At 44.0% G+C, this 22,183-nt stretch overlaps 1 protein-coding gene across 8 annotated transcripts in view; it reads right to left on the bottom strand.

Moving 5' to 3' along the window:
• The window catches only part of slit1a (slit homolog 1a (Drosophila)), a 94,310-nt gene that overhangs the window by 33,683 nt on the left and 38,444 nt on the right, over positions 1-22,183 (bottom strand). For all 8 annotated transcript variants that reach the window (XM_052079365.1, XM_052079363.1, XM_052079366.1 and 5 more), the window contains exons 5-9: positions 9,852-9,923; positions 9,063-9,134; positions 7,985-8,056; positions 7,100-7,263; positions 1,849-1,996 (exon numbers count right to left, since the gene is read on the bottom strand). In XM_052079365.1, the coding sequence (XP_051935325.1) occupies positions 1,849-1,996; positions 7,100-7,263; positions 7,985-8,056; positions 9,063-9,134; positions 9,852-9,923 (528 nt within the window). The remainder of the gene's footprint in view (positions 1-1,848; positions 1,997-7,099; positions 7,264-7,984; positions 8,057-9,062; positions 9,135-9,851; positions 9,924-22,183) is intronic.

The raw sequence follows: 22,183 nt of genomic DNA on the forward strand, positions 1-22,183 counted from the left end.
ACTTGTGCATGTGACAGAGACTCTCCACGCTTCACTGTTTTAGCCATGGATACAGATGAAATTATAAATATCTAGTTATGTATTATTGTAAAACAAAACTGTATATACTTGATTGGAATGGCTTGGCAGCAGACAGCTGGACCTTCCTTTCATACCTGGAAATGTATTTTGGGGGAGTGAAATCTTTGATTTTTGATTGGCCGTCGCAATTAGGTTGCAATTCCGTTCTAATGAAACTGACATTTGGACATTCTCGAAAATGAGTGGCTAAATCCTGCACATTTCGCGATACTTCAGTTGGGTTGGGCATGTTGAAAAGAAGAAGAACTTCATTTGGGAAAATCAAATTTACAACTTGAAGGATATACAGGCAGCCTGCATTCGTACAGCGCGCTTTGTCCGTCGTGCTGAAATACGGCATGCACGAGGGGACGCTTCCTTGTCAGAGTGTAGCAACAAGCTGGCAAAGTCTGAACAAAATGGAGAAGTCCAACGATGAAAAGTTATGCCAGAAGAAGACTTTGTGGGTGGTCATGAGAGTGTGAACTGCACATCCAAATTAGGAAATGAAGCACACCAGCGGATTAGAAATGGGTCAGGGTTGTTGGGGGGCTTCCATACTTGCTGGGTATTTATAAACAGACCGCAGCGGGACAAGGAGACCTAGAAACTCGATGTGTCGCCTTCGCATCGCGGATGCTGGAGTCTCTTCAGTTCATAAATCACTCAGATTCATGAGGGTTCCACAAAGGGGCATGAAGCCCCTACCGTAAAGGGTAAAATCACTACCGGTACTTTGAAAAGTTCAACCCTGCATTCCAGAGAAAGACAGCGCCCTGATAGCACCTGGGGTGCACAGAGTCAATGCTCAGACAGATTTCGACGGACCGAAAAACGAGCAAAGTGTTCACGTGCGCTTTGCAGCCATCTGAGCCGATAAGTGTGAACAGTCTCTGCGTTTGCTGCAAGACGTCTTGTCCAAGTGTAAATGGACGCATATCTTTCTAGCAGGTGACGCATAGCTAGAAACAGCAAGAGGGGCGACCCCCCCCCCCCCCCCCAACTTGCGTGCATATTAGATGCATGATTTAAATAGTAAGTGCATACGCAGGGATGTATATGGAGTTGAATGCATGTCTGTGTTGTGCGCATGGCAAGAAATGCCCTGTAGCGCTCTGCCTCAGTGCGCTTGGCGCTCCGACTTTCTTTACGCTGGAATCCATCACTTTGCTCAAGTCAAGAGACGAAACTCCCAAGGAATAATATAAACAACTTCACTTTTCTGGGGTGCACATGATTAATTCAGTCAAGATAATGCAGAATTCCACGTTTATTTATGTCACATTCTTGTTTTTTTTCCTCACTGGACTGTTTACGCCACAATTTCTGACTGTGGTACAGACTGATGGCAGTGACGGTAACCATGAACTGGACAGTCAGAAATGGACGCATAGTGTTTTTGGTTTGGAAACATGTTGGGACAAAAAAAACAAAACAACAACAACAAACTGTTATTGCTGTGAACGTTCTATTCATGTTGTACTAAACCAGGAGAGGAAACTCGTTTTGTACTGAATCCTATGATGACTGGGAATAACTATCACAAGAGCCCAAGAAGAAGAATAACACCAAAAAACAGTTAAACATTTAGACACTCATTGAACTGGCTATGGATAAAGTGTTAAAAGTAAAGAAAGTGCATCTCCAAAGCCATCATAATTAAACGCCGTCTTTCGGAGAAGGGGGAGCAGACAGTAGAAAGTTATTATTAGGACTCTATTATTAGACCAATTGCCTCCAGTAGCTTAAAAGAAGATCACATTAATTGCTAAGTTTGGCGCTGCTTACATTTCGGCCATGTTGTCCGGCAGGTTGGCTGGGATGTCAGTCAAACCTTTCCCTCTGCAGTCCACAATGTTGTTGCTGCAGGTACACATGGCGGGACAGGAACCTCCACCTGTGTTGCAAGGTTGAGGACTGGAGGAATCTTGGTAACCTGGAAGCAAAAGAATTGGTTAATGGAGTATAAAGGATGCAGCTGGAGAAAAGAAAAGCCGACACGAGGGAAGCCATTTGGTTTTATGAAGTAGGTTGAAGTAGTGGGGACGCCTGCAAACTGAAACGCAGATAAAGACCGACGATCCTTTCCGGGCATGTTTTGACATTGTGAACAAAAAATGAAGTTGACGTTCTGCTAAAGTTGTACATCCTCGAGAATCAATGAACAAGAAACTGGGTTATCCGTCAAAGGGAAGGCGCCCGCGTGGTGAGAGCGAGAAGAAAGACATGAATAATACAATTGCGCTGATGACTGAAGGCCTTCAATAATACGCATTGATCTCCCCACAAATGTTCCTCCTGAGTCGGCGCTCCCTGGTGGATGGAATAGGTGCGCATTCAGCAACAGACACCCCTCCCAATGCCACCTCCCCTCTCTTTTATTTAACACTTCAACTTTTCAATTTGCATAGAGAGCACATCAAGCCATCACGCTGTCTCTAGGTACCTGTTCAAATAGCTGCCAGTGAAGCGTTGAAGAGCGGGCGCCTCTGCCGCAGCTCTGTGTGTGTGTGTGTGTGTGTGCGTGCGTGCGTGCGTGTGTGTGTGTGTGTGTGTGTGTGTGTGTGTGTGTGTGTGTGTGTGTGTGTGTGTGTGTGCGCGTGCGTGTGTGAGTACAAGATGTGTGGATGTAAGTCTAACCCAGATAAAATGAATAAAACAGACTTTTAAATGGGCTCATTTACACAGAATTACTAATCTGGGTTTCAAACGATTAATATTTCATCAGCTCTCCATCTTTCGCTCAGCTAGTGGGGGGCATGTTAGTAACAGAAAAAGTGAAGGCTGGTGGAAGTTATTGACACAGAGCAATCACTCTACTGAAGATAGATAGATAACATTGAAAGAATGTTTATGTGAAGGTTTTTTTTTAAAAATGGTGTGAGGCGACATGGCAACTGATTGAGACACAGCACCGATGAGTTTAGATGATGACAAATATTGCACTGAGCATTTTTTTTTAATTAGCTTTGTGTAAGTGCCTTCAAGATGCTAGTATGAGTGAATGTTATTTATCATCTTTCATGAAACACTGACAGATTTGACAGCTGCTTGGCCTTGTCCATGAGTTCACCTAACTTTTGGTGGTCATTATTCAGTGGGAGCCATATAATTTGAAAACAATCTCCAGCAAAATGATGGAGTTAGCCCGTTCTAGTTTTCTGTACCACAATTTATTAAAAATGGTAGAAAGAAAAATTGCAGTGGATCTCATTTTATTTGCCTGCGGCATTTCTAAAATGGGTACATAGTTTTGACGCATCCCGTTAAATCGTGTACCAAATATTTTGGCCGGTCTCAGAACGGTAAGTGAGGTAAACAGAACAGCAAACCCTGTGTGGACACGGATGCAATACACAGTCTGATCCGAGGCCGTGTGATCTCGGCATGTCAGAGGTTTGACAGATCTGGGATCAGGTACAGGGCACAGCGGAGCTCCCATCGGATGGAACGCGCCACGTTTGACAGGCCGGGGATCAGGGAGAGTGTATAGCGCAGCTGGAGCAGCGTGAACAATGACAGCTCGCTGACAGGTAGATTCGAAGCGAAGCTTTTTGATGTCATCGTGCGCTCGCACAAGGTCTGTTTTTCCCATTCTATCCTTTTCACGGCCACCTTATTCCAATTCCATCTCCCCGGTGTTATATGCGCGCACACAAACTGCTAAGAGCTGCCATTTGCATCGTGGCATGTCTTCACGTTTGAACTCTCTCATCTCCTCATCCAAAATACAATATTATCGCTGGCTACACACCATATGTCTTCTACGAAATTCACTTGGAGTTCTCATATTTATTGATCAATTGATGTGTTTTATTACAATCCCCATGCGCTCTATACTGGGCAATATAACCTCAATTTGATGATGATGTCTTCTGGAAAAGCCATTTTCTTTCTGTCAAATAGCCCAGAATTATTCCACATCATTTTCAACGTAGTTTTCACGGATTGTAAAACTTTGATGAATTTACAATATATTGAGAAAATTCGAAGTTGTGCAATTAGCGTTTTACAGCTTTTTATCTAGTTTTTAAAAAAAAAATTATTTTAAAGAATGTCAGGTGGCACCGAAACAGCTTTTGTATTGATTGATTGTTTGCTTTGATGGCAAAAACCTTTCTTGAAACTGAAAATGAGACACAGATTTGAATGTATAAAAGACTTCAAAGGACAACTGGAATGATGAGTGTGAAGTAGTAAAATTGTCATTCATTATGCACTGAAAATTCACAATGCTGGAACGCTTTTCCAGTTGAAAGGGAATGACGACATGTCAGAATGGCGCGGCCAAACCAAAAACACGTTCTCCCCGATTCTTCCGTCTTTTACTTTGCTTCTCCATCGTCCTTTCTGCTCAACTCAGCGCCACCCTGCCCCAAATCCCCCGCAGGTGGCCTGGCCTGGTCTCAGCACATACACATGACACACACATATTGTAGCAGATAAAAATACAAAAAATATGTAGCGTGGCCGTGGATGTGTGTGCGTGTGCGTGAATGCCAGCAAGCAAGTCGCCTTATGAGTTCTTCAAAGGGAGTTCAACCTGTGGTCAACTGTTCATGCACGTGCGTTTATACAATTGCATGACTTTACAGTATAGGCTCCATTGACGTACGCTGGTCCTGTTTTTTTACATTTTTTTCACGGTGGGAATCATGATGGTTAGTTATTGAAACTCTCGGGCAACTAATCACATTGGGAATGGGGACTGCAGCTTCCCATGAAGTGCAGCCTAAACTTTCTCTACCCTTATCTTGCACTCGGACAGTCCCTACTCGCTTTTCGTATCGCCGAGGGTTCCACTCCCACGCTTTGAGTCACTTTCCCTGGGCGAGGAATAGTTAATGGTCCGTGCAGTCATGCTGTATGGCTGCATAAAAATCACAACCCATGGAGAGTGACTGAAAGAGAGATTGAGGAGCGGGGGTGGCGGTGTATACACACACACACACACATCAACCAACCATCGCAGCTGGTGTTGTAGCGAGATGGCCTTGTGGGGGAGTGGCGGTTCACATTCGGCTTTTTGCTTTGTCCGATATGATAACCTCATGCACATGTTCCCTTATACTCTGTTACGACAAAATGATCTTGACACAAGCAAAAACACAGAATGAATAAAACTGAGTATCTGAATTTTGCAATGATTGTGAAATTCGGAATTGCACTAAATTTCTTGAGAAAGTCTTCTGGTCACGCCTATCCGTGTATTGTTGTGGTCTTTTTTGTAGCATCCTAAGAGGCCGCCAAAACAAGTCTTTTAATTTTGAAGGTGCCAGGTTAGCTGAGGAGTAGCTAGCGTACGCCATTAGTTGATAGCAGCCCCCTGTGACATGATACAAGATTTCAGTTTAGGTCCGACCGACATTTGAGGATCCTTGTTCAGTTCTGAAAGCAGGTCAAATTCTTAAGATAATGCACACTAAGTATTATTGGTAGTAAACATCTGGTAAACATCTGATTAGCTGGTAAAGGCTAGACGCAACATAAGGTAGGGTGACCAAACGTCCTTGATTGCCGGGACATGTCCACTTTTTTTAAACCCTTGTCCAGGCGTCCGGGAGGGTTTTATAAATTCATGAAATTTTTTAATTGGTTCTTATGGGACCAATTAGAATGTGTTTCATTTTACTGACTTTTTTTAATGAGAGGGGGGAGTCCAAATATCCAAATACAGTCACCCAAACATAAGGTGTATGTGAGTGTACTTCAGGTCAATCGGAGATGTGTTGACAGTCGCTACAGGCATGAGTGAGTGGAATTGAGTTTAATTCGAGAGGTTGAAGTAGGGTGGAATGCTAATGCTAACCGATAGCTGGCATTCCCGTGAACGTCTTGTTGCTATATGAACTAGCACTTGTTATGAAAAGCGGTGTTGTGTGTATTGTCTTTTTAACCTCGAATGACGATGCAATAGATTAAAAATTTAAATAACACTTCTTGAGGCACATTTGTTATTTTTTTATTTTTAGAGCATTGTTTTAATTTTGAGGCGGCCCGGTAGTCCAGTGGTTAGCACGTGGGCTTCACAGTGCAGAGGTACCGGGTTCGATTCCAGCTCCGGCCTCCCTGTGTGGAGTTTGCATGTTCTCCCCGGGCCTGCGTGGGTTTTCTCCGGGTGCTCTGGTTTCCTCCCACATTCCAAAAACATGCGTGGCAGGCTGATTGAACACTCTAAATTGTCCCTAGGTGTGAATGTGAGCATGGATGGTTGTTCGTTTCTGTGTGCCCTGCGATTGGCTGGCAACCGATTCAGGGTGTCCCCCGCCTACTGCCCGAAGACAGCTGGGATAGGCTCCGGCACACCCCCGCGACCCTAGTGAGGATCAAGCGGCTCGGAAGATGAATGAATGAATTAATGAATGTTTTAATTTTGGTGGCCCGGTGTTCAAGTGGTTAGCGTGTCGACCTCACAGGGCAGAGCTACGGGTTCGATTCCAATTACGGCCTTCCTGAGTGGAATTCACATGTTCTCCCTGGACCTGCGTGGGTTTTCTCCGGGTACTCCGGTTTCCTCCCACATTCCAAAAACATGCATGGCAGTCTGATTGAACACTCCAAATTGTCCCTAGGTGTGAGTGTGAGCGTGGAAGTTTGTTCGTCTGTGTGTGCCCTGCGATTGGCTGGCAACCTATTCGGGGTGTCCCCCGCCTACTGCCCGAAGACGGCTGGGAGAGGCTCCAGCACCTCCCGCGACCCTTGTCAGGATCAAGCGGTTCACTTTTCCATTAAAGTTAAGCTTGTTTCAATGCATTACTATTTCTGAATTCTACACATTATGACAACAATCTAGGAAAGGGTCTACAATTAAAAAAGGATTTATGGTGGTGTCGTTTTGACTCAGGGCCAAGTCAATGGGAAAGAAATCCCCCAAAAGTGTTCCCCTGTAACAACTTCTACAGTCAGTGGTCACAGTAGCTCCCAGGAGAACACAAAAGCTTCTTGCAGTTCTATCATTTAGCCGTTTTCAGAAGTTGGTGTTTACACATAAAACAATGCAAAAATGTTTGTGGCATTTGTCACACGTTGGAGATCTTACCCGAGCAGCTGAATTCGTGTTTCTGAACCTCGGCCACATTGAGACCTTTGAGCTCTGGCGGTGCCGTGCACTGAGTGAACAGTCCGATGGTAGGCCGCTGTCGAAGCCACTGGGCCAACCAGGCCAGATGACAGTCACAGTTGAGATTGTTGGAGTGGAGACGGCTGTAAAGCAAACCAAAAAAGGAAGAAACTGAGCTATTTGAAGATCTTCCCCGCCTCAATTGCCAGTCAATTTGACAGCGAGTGCAGACGCAAATAGCACAAACGTGTCTGCTCTAACCTCGAGTTCATTACAAGCGACCGCCGCGGCCAAACTCACTAAATAATACGCTACGCGAATGATTATGAACGCGGCATTCTGGACGAGGGAGAAGAGGCGTCCAAACCCGACACTCCAAACATGGCATTCCTGGTATGCTGCGTTTGTCGAGAATAGCTATCGCTGGCGTTTGGAGCATGTGTCCATGTGCGTGGATGCTGACAATACACGCAAATAGTAAAAGCTATAAAACGGGACCCCCACCGGGAGAAAAGAAGCCCTGAGGCCTACCACAAGGTATTGGAGACAAGGCTTCAGCATTTCAGCTGCCATGACTGTTTTCATTTGTACATAATTCTACATGTAGTCATCATATCATTGCACAATACACAAAAAGGCTCCAGGGGATATTCGTGTCCATAAGGGCCAGTTGTTGTTTTGTTTAGATGCGGCGGGGCGGATAATGGCTTTTGGCTTTGCTACAGACCCCGTTGTGGTTGTTTGTGGTTCTGGCGGGGCCCCCAACACTGTCTGGAACAAAAGACCCTATATAATTCGGCACTTTCTCGACGGAGACAATTTGCAGTGTTATTTCAAACAGCGAATAGAGTAGGTGTCACTCACAAGGTTCGCAGTTTGGGCATGTGGTTGAAGCTGGAAACGGGGATGCTGCTGATGTTGTTGTTGTTCAGGGTTCTGCGAGAACAAAAGAGCAAGAACATGGTCAGCGCTCAACATATTCTTCACAAAGAACGTTTTGCCGCTATTCTGTCCCGTGGCGGCTCCCCGCTGTGAATATAACACCTCATTCCCCACAGATGGGGGGAAAGCATCTACACCTCCCACGCACGCACACACACGGGCACGCATGCAAATATACACACGCGTCAGACTCCCAATCAACCCGACCTGGAGGCCAATTCACATGAGCATCAGCTGCAGCCAGGGAATCAGGTCATTTCAATCAGCCTAATAACCCTTTACCATATTTCAACCAGAACCCCTCCACCCGCCCCATCTTTTAACACAACCTGCCCCCCACCCCCTAAAAATTTATACAAACAACCCCCAATTCCCCTTTACACCATTATGACAACCTATCAACTACATCTGCAATCCATCCACACCATGAAAGCAGCCTTTAATGGCTTTTTGTTGGTCTCCCCACCCCCCTAAAAAAGAGAGAGAGAAAAAAGCAGTCTTTTGGTATAAAAATAACAAGGCTGCTGAAGCCCCCGTGGCCCAATCTGCACCGGTGACTTCTTTGTTGAAGGGCGAGAGCTCAAACAAAAGTCTTGCAAATATGTATGTTGCTGATTAGTTCTTTTTCTCCCAAAAAAATGGCAACAAAACAGCAATCGGTCCTGGAGGGAATGCTTGGTTGTGGGAGCCCTCTTGTCAAAATGACAAGCTGACCCCGAGATAGAAGCGGGTGCAGCGAGGAGGAGGCGAGAGGGGGTTGGAGGGCTGTTTATGTGATCGAGGGGAATTTTGCTGTCAACTGTGTAGAACAATGAGTTAATGGTGGTTGGGCACTCATGATGCTGGCCCCCTCAAGAGGCACGCACGGGGGAGGCTTTGAGGAGAGGTTCACTATAATTATGTCTATACATTAGATATGGTTATTCGTGGTAGCGAAACAATGTCTTCATTTTACAGAGACCTTAAGTGGAATGTGATTGCGCTGGAAGGAGATACTCACAGCACTTCCAAGCCTCGCAAAGCTCTGAAGGCGCCGTCCTCGATGCAGCCGATGTGGTTTTTATCCAGCTGACTGCGAGACAAAGAGGGGGGCTTGTTAGGAAACACACAACACCCCCCAACGCTGCTCATCATTATCCAAACAGTAAACAGCACACTGATGGACGGAAGGTAAATCAATACTGGTCATTGAAGCTCATGTATCCCCCCCCCCCCCCCCCCCCCCCACTGGAGAGAGGAGAAAGCGGAAAGGGGACTTATCATTTTCAGTATTAGCCGATATAGTGCATGCACCGCCAAAAATAACTAAATCGCTAACTCCATGAGGCATCTTTGTGCATTCAATATCGTTATTAGTATGATACACAAGCACCTTCACACTCTGGGGGTGCATAAACAAACGAACAACTCTGATCGTCTCACGCTAACGAGGCATCTCTTTTACCTCAAACTGATTTTTGACACGCCTTTTCTATCAGATGTGATTCTTGAAAAGGGATTTAAAACAGTGACTGCGAGTGTGAATGGTTGATTGACGATACATGTGACGCGATTGGCTGGTTATTAAGCCAGGGGGTACTTTGCCTCTCACATAATGAGGCTTCGGTTTAACCAGAACAGCGACAAGCACTGTCGTTGTCGAAGATGGATACCGTCTGGAGACCTCGATTTACTTATTTACTTAAACGATACCAAATATGTTGACTGATGTAATAGGCTGTTATTGGAAATAATGATCAATTTTTACATCAATACCGATACGTTGAGTCCACGAGTGAAGCCCACTCACAGATTTTTGATGTCTGTGGCTCCTCTGAAAGCTTTTCTTGGGATGGACTGGATGAGGTTTTCGCTCAGATCTCTGCAGAGACAAGAAGACATGAGATGGACATTAGCCACAAATGTAGTGTCCAACAAAATATGAATGTTAAATCAGCAGAAGAAATGCTTTCTCTGATTAATACACTAAAAACATTTAGATTGGTTCTTCTGTAATATTGTCATTTCATGAGATGGTCAATTTTAGGGCTTTCGCTAACTGTCAGAGATGATTAAAATGACAAATAAAATCCAAAGCGTTTCATTCCTGCATTGTCGCTAGCGAATCCAGATGAGTTTTACGTGTTGAATTGAACTTGTGAAAAGTCTGTCAAGTCTGTATGGCGAATTATTTTACAGTGTCGACATTATTCAGCGTCATCTTATCTCTGCTTCGGGTTAATCGCCGCGCTTTGCCCATTCACGGGCGTTAAGTTCCCCGCATTGAGCCCGCACACAAAGACCAAACTAATTGCATGACATTGGTCAGTGAAAGGTTGTCACTGGGCCTGATTCATTAGGGAAACCGCTGTCGAAAGGAACATAAGCGTTGAGCATTAGGATGCACGTGTTGGAGTATGTTGGATAGCAATGAGGCATGCGTGTGGAAAATGAGAGTGCGGCGGGAGGAAAGCAAAAGTAGCCACGGTTTTAATTAGCGTAGTCCTTTTGTCTGCAGTTGAAATGGTTTGCGAACGTTTTTCGGAAAGGCTCCGCCCCCTCTTCGGCGCACACGGCACCGCAAAACTATGAGGCCCGTCTTGACAAACAGACTGACGTACACGCGTGGGGCTCCCGCAAGGCGGACAGAAGTAAACAGTCTTCTTAAGGGCGTCCACGAAAGATGCTTGAGCGTGACCGCGAATTCCACAATCTATAAATCTCGATGACACAAGTGCTCCACGTCTGATGACTCCTGCTTGTTTAATGTGCACGTACGCTGTGGCGAGCGATGGCATGATGCAAAGTACGAAGTGATTTCATGAGACAAGGGGCTCCTGGGGATGCACGATGGTCCCCAAAATGATCACGAGGTCATCATTCTTTGCAGGATTACATTCTCCTGAGCGTAATTTGGTTTACACAAAGAGAAAATTGAGGTTATAATGTGTCATGCAGCTTTATGAGGTGAGAAGGCATTTAAAAAAAAGGCAAAAAAACAGGTTTTGTCTTGATTTGCTGCCTTATCCATCATCGTCAATAGCTGTGCGTACGAGTCATTTCCTCCAAGGGCAATTCTGTTAGCAGGGTGGTAATCGTTGTTTATTGGACATTTTCCGAAATATTCAAAAGGCTCCATGTTTCCTTACAAGGAGCACTGGGAAACAGAACCGGAACTGTTGACTTGGACATTGAGCAAAAGACTACATCGCCGTCTGGTTTCTACATAAGAGCTCCACAACAGAGGAAAGCTTTCGGTCGACCGAACCTTGCATTGTATCCGTTGACTAATTCATCTTTTCAAGCAGGTGACAGTAAGGGATGATTTTAAATGAGGGTGCCAATGCCAGAGGATACATGATTGTTTGATGGGAAATTCGAAGAAGAAGCAAAAAAACAGACAGGGGTGATGTGACTAAAACGTTACATGCTTATGTTGTAAAATTCAATCCATGCTGTAAAACATCCCTAATCCCATTAGCATGCTATAATACGATTGGCTAGAGACAACTACTCCACCACTTTTAGTGCCGTTTGATTGGATTAGCAGTTGTGGAAAGTAGCTTTATAAATGAGAGTCCGTTTCGCGCGCCAAGAAAACAATTGTCCTCTTTCTCGCTTCTGTTTAGAAAGCCTTTATGGCCGTTGTCCCTCCGTCTTCATTTGGGGAATAATCACAGCGGTCATGATTTGGAGTCAGCAGTCTTCTGCGCATTGACAGTTCCAACTAAATTTGGCTCGGCGGGGCTTCTGCATTTACACATTCTTAAAATGGCAAACAGAACATTTCTGTGGGGGTGCATGCTGTATTTTACATAGTCTGTGGTTGCCACACTCTGACTCGTTTTTTTTTTTTCCAAGGCTAAGCTGACTCAGTTTGGAAGCGAGCGATTTGACGTTGCTGATTAGTTTGGAAGTGGATTTTCAAGGAAACATGAACTACCTAAAATAAGGCACAATTACAGCGCTCGCCACAAAGATGGATATGGTCAGCGGGTTAATCTAAACTTGCAATGTATACAGTACTCCCGCACTCAAAACAGACATTTTACAGTTAACAGGCAATCTGACATTGTTAGTGAAGACCAAAACATGTCCCCTCCACTTTGGGGCCTCTGCACATGAGTGGTGCACTATATATATATATATATATATATATATATATATATATATATATATATATATATATATATATATATATATATATACACATACACACACACACACACAATTGTTAATGTGTAAAAATCCCTAAAAAATTTCCGTCATCCTATTCTCCCATCATCGAGGCTAGTGTTGACATGCAGCATTTCGAGGTAGTGAACACCGCACGGTGAACTACTTGGCGCCATTGCGTAATAATAAGACATTTAGTGAACACAAACAGTATTTCTTAAGTGACACTTATCTGCTAGCCTGGCGTGCACATCATTGCACTTTCAGTCAATTTCACAAACCTGTATGTGCCAAGATTACAAAGACGTTCAAACACGCCCCACCCAAAAAAAAAAACATTCTCCATGGTTGCTGATGCTGATGTCGTTCTAATCTCCTATCATACCAAATGTGTGTGTTTTAATCTGTCTGTCAACCTCGGACTCTAAGAATGTGAGATTAAACAGGAGCAAACTGCACCCGACTTGTACAAGTCTATTCAGCCAAAAGGGTGCAATAAAAACAAAACAGTCGGATGCTCGTCACGAGCCGGCGTCTCGCAGCATTTGCATGAACTTTAGACCGTTTGGCTCCAGGTGAATGCAGTATTGGAATGATATCGGTTTGCAAACACAAAGGGATGCTTGAAAGTATTTTCTCTATATTAAGGGTATGTGAACTGAGTGTGCCTGTGCCAGACCTGGTCTAGATTGACCTTCATGCGCAACACGGGCAGTTTGTTCATTAGGTAGCCAGACTTTCCAAAAGTGACGCTGCTCACAGTTCATTCACATTGTAGCCCTTAATGATGGGCTAGCGCAGATGTTTTTAGGTGTGCCTTTGCTGTATGAATTTCAATCCGCCAGTCACATTAGGGCTTCAAATAATATAGTTGTTGTGCGCTGATAGGATTGTTTACAAGAATCTGTGGCGTAATTAGCAAGGCTATCAGACATAGCTCAAGGCGCCTGGTGGAGAGATTAGCCTTATGTTGAAAAGTCATGTCTGGTTCCTGTCTGATTCACATCATTAACCTCCGATCGCTATCTCGGTAAACTGCATAAATGGCGATGCTCTTCAGCATGGTAGAACGTGCTTAGTGTTGTTGCATAAACGCAGTGGCAAAAAGACACATTGTTACTTATGCCAGGTAGGTAAAGTCTGCTTTTGTGTGTGTTTTTTATATTTGTGTGACAAGATGAAGCAATCAGGACGTAACTGATTTGCGCTCGACTGTTAAATTTTGCTCAGCTAATTTAAGATCTATTCATTCTGCCTTTTGCCAAAATAACGATGCTCAGTCTTGACTGAACAGTGTTTTGATTTCACAGTCGTATCGAAACTGAAATGAAACTATTCTTTGGATGGCAGAATTGTTGTATTAGAACATGCCGAAAGGTCATCAAAAGGAAAGAAAGGGATACAATTTTTGGTCTGCGTGGAGATATCGAGCATCGTTTGTGGCAAAATGTGTCAAGGATTGGCGTGACAAAATACTACAAGAAAATCCAGACTTACGCGAAGGTCAGATGCTGATGATGTTTTACATTGATCCAAATTTGGATTGTTTGTTGACGGCGGGCGTCTATGCTCTCTTGAGTGCCATTGAAGTAGACTGTGAGGATGACAGATTTTATATATTGCAGGTAATATTTACTTTGAGCTCCGCATCATCATTCGCAAATTGCGGAGTTACATCTTGGCACTCTGCGTCTGGGAGAGACCCGGCCAACAGTCACTTAGCTTAGTAAAGCAATTAAGGGCCATAAGAATAACCTCAAGCCACAGTCCTGATGAAGTTGCGTAGTACACCTTTTTTTTTTTAATCCTCAACATGAACAGTCAAACTTCCCCTTGAGAGCCAACAACTTTAACAACAACAAAATTTAAATGGCAGTTGGAATCATAAGCCCACAAAGAACCGGTTTATACTGAAACCCTTGCGTGCTTGAGACACAAAGGTCGTGAGAACTCGACGATCGGTTGGCATTATTATTTGTGGTTGCAGAGGCCGAATGAGTTATTTCGGACATCGAGAAAGACAAATGGGTCAAACTTCTCCAGTGGAAAGCCTCAAGGCATCTGGCGCTGCGATGTGGGAGTCCACCGCTACATATAGCCGAGTATATGCTACGTTTCAATGAAAACATCAGAAATGAAACAACTGCATTGACACATGCATTCCACGCCAAGACACACAATCACATCTTTCAAAGCCTTAAACAACCTTTGCCTTCACGGTCGGCAGATGTTCAAATAGTAGACAGATTGATCGGGCTTTTTGATGGATTGCTTATATTATTTTCCCACGAGATACTAACGTTGTATGCATCATGCATGAGAATGACTCAGAATATTCCCGATACAGTTCAGTTCACAATGTCTTTGCTTGCATTAACTGCTAAAATAAAATGCAGTTACAGAATTGCCCTTTGGGTAATTATTACAAAAGCTACAGTATTTGTTTTTTTTTCTCTTAAAGAATGAATGTTTTTTTCAATCAAGAATTTGTGAAATTTACTCCACAGGTGTCTTTCTGAAGCTTCACCGCAGCTGTCTGTCTGCAAGATGAACACTTGGATTTCAGAAAACAACCTGAAAGTCCAGGACAGAAATACTGTATTTCAACAAGAAAGCTTGACTTTCTGAAGGCAGTGCAGACTTGGCTCAGAAATCCTCCTGTAGCTGCTTTCTCAACTGCTCTCATTTTACCGTCCCATCACGACAATCAATCTTTCTTTGGATTGTATTTTTTTTCTTTTTTTTTCAGGGTCTTACGCCGAAGCGACCTTCATGCAGGCAAACATTCATCTGTGTCTTGTGAAGCGCGATAAAATGAGGGTTGAGAAAACATCAAAATTTTATGTCTAGTGAATGTCGCACGAAGCAAAATTGCTGACACTTTCAAAAAGGGTGCACACAGTGTGCCTATTCAAGGGTGCTCAAACAGTGTTTATTTTCGACATTTCGAGAATCAATTGCGCAGTAAGTGACCCTGCCAACACACTTTTCATTTTATCCAAGGAGTGAAAAAGACAGAAAGCAGGCACGGGAATGCGCCTGATTACGTTCTCATTAAGCCAGTTAATGTGGTGTGTGGGGGACTGTTAAAAGTAGTGGCAGTGTGCTGCCACTAACTGCCAACTACGTTCTTCCTCCCTTCACAGCAAAAAAAAACCAAAAAAAAAGTAGTACACAGGCAAAAAAAAAAAAAAAAAAACACAGCGCACCCATGCGTCCCTCGACCTGACATCACCAGTAAAAGATACACCCACTGTTCAAATGAGTCATGGCTTTACATTAACAGACAAAACATGACAACACAAATTGTTTTGAAATAGCCCAATGAGTTACTCGGTGTATTTTTCCACTGCCTAAATAAAACATCGAAGCACTCAGTGGCATTTCAGGACAAGGTTTACTGTACATGACGGAGGTAGTAACGTTGGGCACATGGTTCGACGTCGTGCTTTGCGTGCATGCGGGTCACATTTATGTTATGTGTTGTGTTTATTATTTTACTTTATGTTAACTGTTTTGTTAAGCGCTTTGTTACAGCTGCCGCTAGTGTGAAAGCGCTATATAAATAAGCATGTATTATATTGTATTGTGTTGCGTTCACATTCAAAGTCGCATTTGTTTTTGTGATGTGAAAAATTATATTAAAAGACTGGATTCAACGCCCGGTAGTCCAGTGTTAGCAAGTCGGCTTCACAGTGCAGAGGTACCGGGTTCGATTCCAGCTCCGGCCTCCCTGTGTGGAGTTCGCATGTTCTCCCCGGGCCTGCGTGGGTTTTCTCCGGGTGCTCCGGTTTCCTCCCACATTCCAAAAAATATGCATGGCAGGCTGATTGAACACTCTAAATTGTCCCCAGGTGTGAGTGTGAGTGCGAATGGTTGTTCGTCTCTGTGTGCCCTGCGATTGGCTGGCAACCGATTCAGGGTGTCCCCCGCCTACTGCCCGGAGACAGCTGGGATAGGCTCCAGCACCCACCGCGACCCTAGTGAGGATCAAGCGGCTCGGAAGATGAATGAATGAATGAATGAATGACTGGATTCAACAAAAAAAATGGGGGGGAGGGATTAACGCCCTACTGTTGATTGCATAATTACAAGTCTTTCAGTAAGCAGTCACAATATGTTGCAATACTAATAAGCAGGTAGGTACTTAAGTGTGTGTAGTTGGGTTGAGATTGGTATGCTGGTAGGTTGAAAGGGTGAAAAGTTATATTTAGTTATGGTCAGAAGAAAAAAGGTTTGTCCGGGCGGTCGGTTGGATGGTCTTTGAGTAGGTCAAGGAAAGTATTTTAAACAATGCAAGGTGTGGCGTTGGCGATAGCATAATCAGACCTGGCATGGAAGTGTGCACCCTCTCTACAGCTGCTTTGAAGAGGCAGCCAACCGCAGAGAAATGTTCACAAACATTGAACTAAGTCATTACATGGAAGTAATAGAAGAGCCATGATGAGAATAAACTAAATAACACATATTAGCTCTTGATCGCTCCTCATACCTGAGGTTTGAGTGTACAGTATAAAGAACCATTTGTTCAGAAAATGATGTGCAGACATTTTGTTGGCTGTGATACAAAGACCTGCAGAGGAGAATAAAGCTGCAGTGTCAAGCAAATGAAAAAAAAAAAGAGGAGGTGTTAAGAGTGTGTGTGTGGGGTGGAGTTGGGGGAGGGGGGGGGGGGGGTGAGGACTCAAGCTGCAGGGCCTTTGGGTGCGTTCCAAAACACAGGTGTGTGTGTGTGCGCGCGTGCTTGTGCGTGTGTGTGGCCCAGAGAGAGTGAATAAGTGTTTCTGTGTGTGGTCAAGACAATCTCGCCACCCTCCGTTGTCATTCTTTCTCTCTACACGTTCTCTTTCACGCTACGTAAATTATAAACATTTCTCGCGGTTGTGTCTTGGTTCTGTCTCCGTGTTTAGGACTGATATTAAAGCACATCCACATGTTGCGATGGTTGTCGTGATCGGCGGGGGGGCGGTTGATATACAGTGTAAGGAAATAATGTTGACATGATACATTGTACCTACAGCGCAGTTAAAGGTGCTAGAAAAAAAGGCTTTAAGAGTGTTGTAATGGGGATATTGTATATCAGAAGTATGAAAAAGAAATGAGGCAATAGGAATGAGAGCAGCAGTGTACATGGGAAGCATACATATATAAATAAACAGATATGATATACGAGTGAATGAGAAAAGCAACAAGAATTGTTGGCATAGATAAAACCTGTGTTTAGCAAGTCTGTAATAGGCAACCGAGTGGGTATTTAGTCACCCAATCAACCTCCTAATAACGCCATCACATTAAAAAATAATACGAAAAAAAATGCGAAAAAACAACGGCAACATTCACACTGCACAGTGTGTCACTTAAAACAATCGAGCAGATTCACGCACATTTATTTGTCGAGTCTACCTTCCAAGCACTCTCACCTACATGCATCTCATAAGTACCCAGTTTATAGCCACATAGGAAAGAGGCCGATGTGTGGCATAAAAGAACATTTCAGTTCACATATTTGAGGATATAACACAAAAAAACACAGTTAGCATCATCTTCCAACACATCACCGCAACAACTCCAACTATACTAACTGTTCCACCTTGTCACTATGAGGCTAATTAATTTCTACTTGAATTGGCTTCATAAAATCCAGTTTATCTTGAAAAGTGCGCCATCAGACTTTTTAATCACGGTCCAAATATAATCATCCACAAAGAACAAATCTGCCAGTAACTCTGAACGGCGCCTAAGCGAAGCGCATCGGTTTGTCTCTGTAGACATGCTTAACATTTCTCCGATTTTGAAATCTCACATCAACCGCAGTCTCGCAGTGAGTAGAACAAACAGCTGCGGAGAATGTCAGGAGCGGGGAACCGTGTGTCACTTTGCTATCGTCTTGCTTTCCTCAACGTTCACGCTCTCTGTGTTTATTCATGTGGGCTTCAGGAAATAAGTCATCATGCAGCATTATCTCATTTCCAAGGGACCCCATGGCTTGTCACAGCACAGTCATCATCTATAAATCGAACTCGCTACGAGACATTTTGGAGACGGTTGGTGTTATTCCAACGGTGAAAACTTCAGCTAAAACAACACTGTGCGTCTGTCACGCTTCTGATGTCGTGCACACATCCTCTCGTTTCGATGGGACGCAAAAGGGCATTTCATGGATGGACTCCGCTCTAATCATCTACGGCTCGGCGGCCAATGAGAAACACACAGTGGACCCAAACTGGAACACTCTGCAACCACCAAGAGAAAACACAATGTCAGTGGAACTTATCAAGTCCACATGAGGGCTTGAGACACACACACACACACACACACACACACACACACACTGAATGCGGTTTAACTGCTGCCCACATCTCTGCTTTCACTGTAAATGATTCATGATGTCCTCGTGAATTTGTAGGCCCCAAAATACCACATGTGCACGTACATTTGGCCGGTGCGCCTTCCTGCCACCCGTGAAGTGAAAGAAAGAGTTAATACGGTGAAGAAAGACGGGAGAAAATCTATCCCGCCTCACCGGCTCTCGATTCACCCTCATTTCCTCTGCCATTATGTCTGCTTGTGTTTCGGAGTGTGTCCAAGGCTTTCACTGGCAGTCAAGCTGAGCCATGGAGGGCGGAGGCTGAGTGGCATCCATCATGACGAAGACGTGTTGGGGGATAGCGAGGCTTTGCTCCCGGACGCAGCCGAGCCTCCTCCATCCGTCAAGGTAGACAATAGAGGAAAGAGAATGCGGATAAAAGATGGGAGGACGACGGTGGCTAGGGGAAACATACACCTCTCAGTGGGCCCATATTCGTGCCATAACCTATCATTCGGAAACGATGAATAATTGATCTTTTGCCTTACGATTGCGCAACACTTACAACAAACTTAAACAATGTATTACATCCAGATTGCAGGTATCCATACTACCTATGTTCCCTGCATTATATCACAACTCTTATTTTGCCCCCCCCCCCACCCACTCACTCCCCACAATGTCACAAATTTATCAGTGGTTGTTATTTTGTGAAATTTTGCAGAACCAATTATTCCCTTGATTCAGGCATTATGTTTCAGCTCACAGTCGCAGCATCTGCGCGGAACGCGATTTCTCGCGCCGCGTGAACCTTGTTAGCGCTGCGCATCGAAGGTATCTTTGTTTTTTCCGCTAATTAGCCCCCTGTGAACAGCTCCATTGGACCTGAAAACTGCGAGCGAAAGTGTTATTTGGAAGCTTAATGTTCCAACTTTATTTTGGGGTTTTCTTGGTGTAATTCTCTTTCAACGCCATAACTGTGTTATCTTATCGTACGCTAACAGGAAAGAACAGTCCACTTAATGTTAGCGCACAATACAAGCGTGGATTACAGTTTGAGTCGTGCTGATTTTAATTATAGTTAAGAACAGCAGTGGGGAACCAATGACTTGTGGGTCATTAACAGCCTATAAGGCATTTGATCCAGGCAGCAATACACTTCTAAGAACAAATAAAACCTCAGTAGGATTGTTAGAATAAGCAACATTTCATCCACAAAATCTCGGATTAACAATAAAGCAAACAGTAACTTTTACAATGATTATTTAAAAAAAAAACATTACAGTGGAGTACATGCGTGTAGTTTGGCTGGCTACTTTGGCTTCCTACCGAAGGTTAGAAACAGACATGGCAGGTTTATGGAGACTCTAAATTGCCCATAGGTGTGAGTGTGAACCGAGGTCGGAACAATTATGTCTAATCTCTCAGGAAAGAAGTATGCGCATTTAATGGTAATGCGAAGCACTCAGTGGGGGTTAAAGCAAAGCATCTAGTCCTTTAGAAAGGTAACAAAGTCAATTTGGATAGCCTCACACTCCGCACGCGCGTACTAAACTAGTTAAAGATGCTTCTTTGAGAACGAGCGTCTACCTAGAGAGTGGAAAACGGATGCTGAGTATCGAATGACAGCTTTTCCTGGAAGTGCTGGTCCGAGGTCAGAGTTATTGAGTTGATGCGCTGACAGAGCCACCACTCTTAAGCACGGCCACGGGACGGCAGATCAGAGGACTGTCACTTCAATACACCGTCAGGGGCTATTTCAATCAACACTCGGAGGCACTTAATGGACCGTATGCACGTGGTTGTGGTGAAGAGTTGCACTGAGCCGTACATGAGAGCAGGCCAGAGTGAAAAATGAGCACAAAGGGTTAAAAGACCATTTGTATCTCTTCGTTCCTGTTGCTATGCCCAACAAGCTCGCCAACATATCGTGATGATGTAAAAAGCTCACTAGCCAATTATATAGCACTAATGCAAAACTCCAATTTTCTTAACGTCCTCTCTCGTTCGTGACTACAAACATCCAAAAGCAAAATTCAACTTGACGTCAAACAAAAAAATAGCACGTAGCTACCTTTGTTAGCATCACTGGCTAAACATACAAGTTTAAGCCTCATGCTACTAGCATAATATTTGCATTTGGATTAATGAGCTAGCAATAGCATACCACCACCCATGCACGTTTTAGGGTCAAAGCTGAGCCTCATATCCAATAGATAACTAATATGCTACCGTTCGACCACAGCATAAAAATATTTTAGGTTAAAACAATAACTTTCCTTCATTTCAAACTGACTTTTGAGGTATTTAAATTACCATGCAGATGTCGGTAAAGCTTTCTCCAGAGCCTCCATTTATTTGTTTGGGATTTGGTTTCCTCATCAAACAGTAAGCGTTTGAAAAAAGATCCAAATAAATCTTGAAAAAGGATCAACGAATGTAAAGAATCACTTCCACGTGTCGGCGTAGCGAAATTTCCCTACGTCTAAAGGCTTGTTGTGTGTGCGGGAAATTTAGATGTTCTATGGAGGCTGACATGATGGAAGAATACAACCCGCCTGTGGCGCTTATTACTCCTCTGCTCGCCACGATGGATGAGACAGGTGCATTGTGGCCCACGTCAAGCCTACAACTCAAGTCAACGAGTCAACTCATATATCACCTTATTGTTCACCGAAACACACAACCACATCCTTCAGAGCATGGATACACGCGCCTTATCTTCTTGCAGCAAGACGACAATGTAAAAAGCTGTGATTTAGGCCTGCGTTGGCAGTGTCTCGGCACCCTGTGTTTCGCGCTAATGACGCAATGCGGGTGACAACTGGTTTGCAGAAGTCAAGATAAGCTGTTTCTGATACTGCATTATCACCCCCCCACTCCCCGGCCAAAAAAAAGAAGGATGGAATTACACTGATGTAAGCTGCTGGACACAGGTCGAACATTTTAAAATACATTTCACTTCAGGGCCGTGAATTCTAATTGTAGAAAACTCAACCACGTTGGTGAAAGCATACAGGCTGCTACTGCTAGCCCATTTCAAATAACCTGTTACATCAGTGAAGAGGTTAGCGACTGGTCAGCTAAACATTTGTGTATTTCTTGTGTGTGTGTGAGTGTGTGTGTGTGTGTGTGTGTATGTGTGTATGTGTGTATTCAGAAGGCAACACTTCCTCTCTGTGACAAGTGTGTACGTGTCAGAGGTCATTTGAGGCATTCATGTCTATGAATAAATAACTGCAGGGTCTCCGAGACCATGGGAACCTTGCAATGAATATTACATGAGGCAGTCAGGGAGGCAGACAGCTCTACTTCACTTACTCTGGCAAAAAGACAAAGTTGGGGCCGTTTAACGCAGGATCCCAACTTCTACGCTTGAAACCGTCGAATATAATGATAAAACCATATGTGTGGAAAAGCATGGGAGGGATTTTTTTTAACGCTATTTATTCTTACGTAAGGTCCTATATGAATTTTTATTGACAGTATTGGTTTGGGAGCTGTTGCCTGTTTATAGGGCAAGTCACCAAAATTGATAGCTTCATTCTAAGTCAAAATGGACGCAACACCAAAGGTTCCCAACCACAGACCGGTAGCAAGCCACAGGCCGTTTGGTGACTTTTCCTGTTGAGTGGAAGAATCTCAAAATCCTTTACAGA

This window comes from Hippocampus zosterae, chromosome 11, assembly GCF_025434085.1.
Source record: "Hippocampus zosterae strain Florida chromosome 11, ASM2543408v3, whole genome shotgun sequence".
NCBI lineage: Eukaryota > Metazoa > Chordata > Actinopteri > Syngnathiformes > Syngnathidae > Hippocampus > Hippocampus zosterae.